General features: G+C 48.5%; 1 protein-coding gene across 1 annotated transcript; it reads left to right on the top strand.

The window, feature by feature from the left end:
- Positions 1-1,650: 1,650 nt before the first annotated feature.
- On the top strand, positions 1,651-7,005 carry LOC126100645 (trypsin delta-like). Its single transcript, XM_049911274.1, has 2 exons — positions 1,651-2,026; positions 6,531-7,005. Exons 1-2 carry the CDS (start codon positions 1,661-1,663, stop codon positions 6,921-6,923), a joined length of 759 nt encoding a protein of 252 aa, XP_049767231.1. The 5' UTR covers positions 1,651-1,660; the 3' UTR covers positions 6,924-7,005.
- The last annotated feature ends 200 nt before the right edge of the window (positions 7,006-7,205 follow it).

Below are 7,205 nucleotides of genomic sequence, written 5' to 3'. Positions count from 1 at the left end.
ATTGTTAACTTCTTTGAAGTGTGGACTATGGATAAATTGAAAAAGAAAATGCTTCAAATGGCTCTGAGCACTATGGGACTTAACGTCTGAGGTCATAATTCCCCTGAACTTAGAACTACTTAAACCTAACTAACCTAAGGACATCACATACATCCATGCCCTAGGCAGGATTCGAACCTGCGACCGTAGCAGTCACGCTGTTCCGGACCGAAGCGCCTAGAACCGCTCGTTCACCGCGACTGGCTAAACCGAATGAGGTAGCGCTGTTTTACATAGTAGCCGAGAGACTAGATTTTCAGTCCTCATCTGGCCATTCGTTTTTAGGTTTTATATGGTTTGCCGAAAGTCTTCAAGCGAATATGTGATCGTTCTTAGTATGAGGCTGCAGCCGACTATATATATGAACTATGTTATTTTTGTTGCAACTGTATTCTAATATCATGAAATGTTCTGCATTCTTGTGAAAGTGATCTGTGGAGAAATTAAAATGCTACTGCTACAACAGCAAAACTGCGATGAGAAGCTATGCAAGTAGTGTTAGGTGTTTGCTATTATTGACAAATGGACTTTAAGAATGCCTTTATAATTCTATTCATAGAAAAATATGTGATTGGCAGTATTTGACTAGCTCTCGGATGAAAGCTGGTTTCATGCAGTGGGTGACTACTAATTTCTGGATTAACTTCGAGAATGTATTAGCTGTTATGTGTTATTGTTGATAATGGTGCGCCCGTTGGATTACCAACTCAAGATCGATGGAACCTTGAAGCCGTACGAGAGGAACAAGTTAATTTCAAGTATCATGTTTAAGCTGGTATCTGATGTATGAAATTAGAAATGCCCAAGCGCTGATCAGTCACCTACAAAAGACACGTCAAGAAATAATGCTCATAATTTGCAAAGAAAATCTGTCTGTTTGCGCTAGGTAAACAAACCTTTCCTACTAGGCGACTGAACAACTTATGGTGGAACTCACAGTCGTCAGTGAGAAACGATTATCTTTACGCTTATGGATGCCGCAAAGACTAATGTCCCTACCAAACGAGCGAATGACCATGAACAGTGCCAGATCAGCTCAGAGCATGACCCACTGTAATAACCAAGTTTTTGACAGGCTGGTTACAGATAATAGCGTGCCCACATATGGAGGCATGTCCGACTTCTCTCAACTTGCGATTTACTGTAAATCTTTATTTTAACACTCCGAGGGCCAAGGTGAGAAATGCTCTTACCACGGAAACCACTCTATTCTATTTTTCATGTACACAATGACCAACATTCCTGTAGAGCATTCACAGCAAACTGTCAATGACAGTTTGCTGTCAATGACAGATGAACAGGCAATCAGCAAATAGAGATTATCTCCCAACCTCGTCGAGTGGGTAAATGTTAGAGAGCTTATTCTACGTCTCCATTCTGAAAGAAACACTTTCATCATGGGCAAGAAGTAATTTCTCAAGACCCTGTATCGAAATTAAGCTAGCACTTTATCGCCTTGGCTTATCTCACTGAGTGAAGTACGCTGACTGTCACAGCTTCAAGGACAGAGATTTAGCTCAAGTGGGATGACGAAACTTATATTGTGCAGTTTATCTGCACATCAGATGGTATATAAAGTGTTGGGATGGAGCTGCGGGGAGTCACCGCCGCCGCTACCACAATGCAGCGCCTCGCCCTCTTCTTGGTGTGCCTGCTGGGTTCTGCCCTGGCCCTGCCTTCCCCAGCCCTGCGGGGAACAAAGGCGTCAGGCCGCATCATTGGGGGGACCAACGCGGACATCGCCGACTACCCGTGGCAGGTGTCCTTCCAGGTGTTGGGTTCGCACAACTGCGGAGGGTCCATCATCAGCTCCAGCTGGGTGCTGTCGGCGGCCCACTGTGTGGACGGCGTCGCTCTGTCCTGGATGAGTTTCCGGGTCGGCAGCTCAGTCCGAGAGAGCGGAGGGTCCGTCCTGCAGGCGTCCTCTGGCTACATGCACGCGCAGTACGACAGCGAGACAACAGACTACGACATTTCCGTTATCCAGGTGAGCGGCACTAATTGACACCTCGGAAATAAGTCTGTGATACGTAGCCACCATGCATATCGCCAAAATATTGATACAGTGAGACACACTTTCCAATCTAGAGAGTAAGCAACACTGAATTCCATAAAAAGTAGCGTCCTCAAAGAGTCTCAGCCAGGATTCCTCAGTAGCTACAATATATCCCGATTTCTACAAACTGGCGTATGACACTTAGCTAATCGAACATTCCCGTCGGCAATTCACAAAGACGAACAATCAATTCGGTTTCGATATGACATTGTAGCTCCGCCTGCTTCATTCACAACGAAAGATGATCACTTCTACATTTAGACGATCGTTGCTATTCGTTTGATTCTTGGTAAATTAACTGTCGGACAGCAAAGAATGAACGAGGAAAAACAAATTACACTCCTGGAAATGGAAAAAAGAACACATTGACACCGGTGTGTCAGACCCACCATACTTGCTCCGGACACTGCGAGAGGGCTGTACAAGCAATGATCACACGCACGGCACAGCGGACACACCAGGAACCGCGGTGTTGGCCGTCGAATGGCGCTAGCTGCGCAGCATTTGTGCACCGCCGCCGTCAGTGTCAGCCAGTTTGCCGTGGCATACGGAGCTCCATCGCAGTCTTTAACACTGGTAGCATGCCGCGACAGCGTGGACGTGAACCGTATGTGCAGTTGACGGACTTTGAGCGAGGGCGTATAGTGGGCATGCGGGAGGCCGGGTGGACGTACCGCCGAATTGCTCAACACGTGGGGCGTGAGGTCTCCACAGTACATCGATGTTGTCGCCAGTGGTCGGCGGAAGGTGCACGTGCCCGTCGACCTGGGACCGGACCGCAGCGACACACGGATGCACGCCAAGACCGTAGGATCCTACGCAGTGCCGTAGGGGACCGCACCGCCACTTCCCAGCAAATTAGGGACACTGTTGCTCCTGGGTTATCGGCGAGGACCATACGCAACCGTCTCCATGAAGCTGGGCTACGGTCCCGCACACCGTTAGGCCCTCATCCGCTCACGCCCCAACATCGTGCAGCCCGCCTCCAGTGGTGTCGCGACAGGCGTGAATGGAGGGACGAATGGAGACGTGTCGTCTTCAGCGATGAGAGTCGCTTCTGCCTTGGTGCCAATGATGGTCGTATGCGTGTTTGGCGCCGTGCGGGTGAGCGCCACAATCAGGACTGCATACGACCGAGGCACACAGGGCCAACACCCGGCATCATGGTGTGGGGAGCGATCTCCTACACTGGCCGTACACCACTGGTGATCGTCGAGGGGACACTGAATAGTGCACGGTACATCCAAACCGTCATCGAACCCATCGTTCTACCATTCCTAGACCGGCAAGGGAACTTGCTGTTCCAACAGGACAATGCACGTCCGCATGTATCCCGTGCCACCCAACGTGCTCTAGAAGGTGTAAGTCAACTACCCTGGCCAGCAAGATCTCCGGATCTGTCCCCCATTGAGCATGTTTGGGACTGGATGAAGCGTCGTTTCACGCGGTCTGCACGTCCAGCACGAACGCTGGTCCAACTGAGGCGCCAGGTGGAAATGGCATGGCAAGCCGTTCCACAGGACTACATCCAGCATCTCTACGATCGTCTCCATTGGAGAATAGCAGCCTGCATTGCTGCGAAAGGTGGATATACACTGTCCTAGTGCCGACATTGTGCATGCTCTGTTGCCTGTGTCTATGTGCCTGTGGTTCTGTCAGTGTGATCATGTGATGTATCTGACCCCAGGAATGTGTCAATAAAGTTTCCCCTTCCTGGGACAATGAATTCACGGTGTTCTTATTTCAATTTCCAGGAGTGTATTTTTACATATTAAGTTTTATTTCTCATTGCTTGCACTTGTGAAATGGCTCTTGCATGTCTTGTACGTCTGACTTACCTACATTGTTGCAAGAGGTGGACAAAAGAAAACGAAAGAGTTGGGAAAAAAGTACGTAAATTGCTTACTGTTTCAAAAATAATCGCCGAGAAACATTTGTTCTACTGTGGACACGACAACCAATGCGTTAAAGGGAAAATGTTCGCGGTTGTCTACGGAAACATGACTGTGCTAAGTTGAACACCTCTTCGCCCGAAACAAATCGATGACCACGGATGTCTTTCTTTAGGATTTCAAAAACGTTAAAATCGAGTCGTGAGAGATTGGACTTTATGGAGGACGTGTAAGGGCTTCCCAACGAATCTTCTACAGCGTACTCGGAATGACCTTTTCAATTAAATACGAATACATATGTTGCCAATATCGCTGGGAAGACTTTACACATCCGTGCCGATCCCTCCCAATGTGATATCTACATTTTCAGAGTTCTTAACAGAGACATCTGTTGATCTCGGTTCGCTTCGGACGAAGAGGTCCACGCCTTGGTACTACCGTGATTCCCTAATCAACCGTAGACATTTCACAATGAACGCAATGACCGTCTTGTGGCACAGCGAAGTAAATGTGTTAACTGTTCTGGCAATTACTTTTGATATAATAAACAGTTTATTTACTTTTTTCCAACAGCCTCGTTTTCGTTACACTGCCCCATATAACATTATAACAATTTGGGTAAGTCAAATCCAGACAACAAACAAGAGTAATAATCGAAAACAATATCAGAACTACAAGTAAGAGAAAATGAAACTTAATACGCGAAAATAGTTTCAGTGAACATACACGTTCAATCGTCGTTCTCTGACAGTCACGTTATTGTGTATAAGAAGAAGAGCATCCACGTTGTACCAGTGTAAAAGTGATCGTCTTTCGTTGAAAATGACAACAGCGGAAGTGAAATTTCATATGGAACTCGAACTGCATGCTTGTTTTCTGAAAATTGTTCTGGTGACCTCGTGAGAAGCACGAATATTTTTCCCGTTTGTTTTCGAGCTAGAAACGATGTCTGCTCACAGTAAAAACCTTCTTTAGCAGCTGAAAAAGGCGTGATATGTTAAAAGGTCAACGGTAATGAACGCTGGGTAGGAGTGCAATGCACAGGGGAAGCTGTTATTTGTACAGATGTGATTCATGTCAAAAGGTGTCCGAAGTGATTGTGACCACACGACGAGAATTAACAGCATTCGAACGTGGAATGGTAGTTGGAGCAAGTCGCATGGGACATTGTGTTTCGTAAATCGATAGGTAATTCAGTATTTCTGAATCCACATTGTCAGTATAATGTCGAAAATATCAAATTTCAGGCATTTCCTGACACCACGGACAACGCAGTGGCCAACGGCCTTCACTTAACGACTGACCGAGAGCAGCGGCGTTTGCTTAGAGTTAATCAGGGCTAACATGCAAGCCATACTGCGTGGTATGACCGCAGAGCTCAAAGTGGGACGTACAACGTATCCATTGGGACAGCGTGACGGAATTTGGCGTTAGTGGGTTAAGGTGACACGAGACCGACGAACGTGCCTTTGCTAACAGCTCGTTATGCAGTGTTAACAAACAACAAGCAACACTACCTGAAGTATCCGCAGATATCAATGTGGGACGTACGACGAACGTATCCGTCAGGACAGTGCTGCAAAATTTGGCGTTAATGGGCTACGGTGGCAGACGACCGACGGGTATGCCTTTGTTAACTGATCAACATCGCCTTCAGTGCCTCCTGGGCTCGTGAAGATGTCGTTTGGACTCTAGACGACTGTAATACCGTGGCCTACTCAGACGAGCCCCGACTGCAATTGGTAAGAGCTGATCGTAACGTTCGATTGTGACGCAGACCCCACGAAGCCATGGACCGAGGTTGTCATCAAGACACTGTGCAAGCTGGTGGTGGGTCCATAATGGTGTGAGCAGGAATAGCCTGGGTCCTCTGGTCTAACTGAACCTCTCATATTCGGCTATATGAAGACCATTTGCAGACATTTATGCACCCAGATGGCCCGACATGAATCCCATCCACAATTTAACATTTTATGGGTCACGATCGAGAGGGCAGTTCCTGCACAACGTGCTACACTCGCAGCACTTTCGCTGTTACGTGCGGCTACATTTCCGTGTGCATCTCATCATACCTCCCACTATCTATCCACGCCCTTCTCCCAGTCTGTATTCCTGTCCCTCCCCTCTTGCTTTCTCTCTCTCTGTCCTCCGCCTCACCTGTTCATCTCAACCTTACGCCAACTTTGATCATGCTCACCAATAATTAGCTTTTCTTTCTTTTTTTGCGTCAAGCTATCTTCACACGTTCTCCTTCCTTTTGAACCCTTCTATGAATAAATGATGGGTAACCAATACATCACACTCCACCGCAGTGCTCAACAAGGCACCGCCTCTTATCCCCCACTCATACATCGCAGATCGCAACACTTCTCCCTGCTGAGACCACCCCGTGAGATGACCCCGCAGGCTCGTTTCGTCCGAGAGCAAACTGGTAGCGGCTGTGGGCTGGACCTCTGAGCACGACACTCTTGAAGTATGGGTCCCAGTATTGTTCTTGTGTGTACTACGCCGTCGAGTTGTTGACGTCTCTGTGTGTTTGACAGGTGTCCGGGTCGCTGCTCGGCAGCAACGCCCAGGCGGTGGGCCTGCCCTCTGACGGCTACGACCCGGCGGCTGGCCTGGCGGTGACGGTGACCGGCTGGGGGAGGACGGTGACCGGCGGGCCTGCAGCCTCCACCCTGCAGAAGGTCGACATCAGCATCTCGGACCGCTCCTACTGCCAGAGCTTCTTCTCTTCCGAGGTGACCGCGCGGATGGTGTGCGCTGGTCAGGCCGGCAAGAGCGTCTGCAACGGAGACTCTGGCGGCCCCCTGGTCAGCGGCAGCATGCAGGTGGGCATCGTCTCCTGGGGAGCGAAGACCTGTGAGTCTGCGCCGGCTGTGTACGCCAGCGTCGGCAACCTGCGCTCCTGGATCCGCTCTGCAACCGGTGTGTGACGTCCGCAGGCCCACAGCTGATCTGCGTTTCTTGCTCCATCAGATGTATTTGTTTAATGCATGACTATCATAAAATAAACACTATGGCTCTAACATTTCTACTCATTTCTTGGCGAAACACAGCTTAATCACTGCCAGCTTGTCTGAATTGAAGACAATCTCCATCGACACCTTGAAAGATTCCCAATCCTATTTTTATTATCTGAGTGAGTGGCTGTAACTTTAATTCTGAACCTTAGCAGTATTCTAACGTGGGATACACTTTTCGCCATATAAAATTGT

Source organism: Schistocerca cancellata, chromosome 9, assembly GCF_023864275.1.
Source record: "Schistocerca cancellata isolate TAMUIC-IGC-003103 chromosome 9, iqSchCanc2.1, whole genome shotgun sequence".
NCBI lineage: Eukaryota > Metazoa > Arthropoda > Insecta > Orthoptera > Acrididae > Schistocerca > Schistocerca cancellata.
Note: the sequence above shows the minus strand (reverse complement) of the source record. Positions and strands in the feature narration are given on the sequence as shown.

Bases quoted from the DNA above. Each gene is read 5' to 3' on its own strand.
- LOC126100645 (XM_049911274.1), top strand. From the start codon at position 1,661: ATGCAGCGCCTCGCCCTCTTCTTGGTGTGCCTGCTGGGTTCTGCCCTG. The intron at 2,027-6,530 runs GTGAGCGGCACT...TGTGTTTGACAG, and splicing joins ACGACATTTCCGTTATCCAG to GTGTCCGGGTCGCTGCTCGG.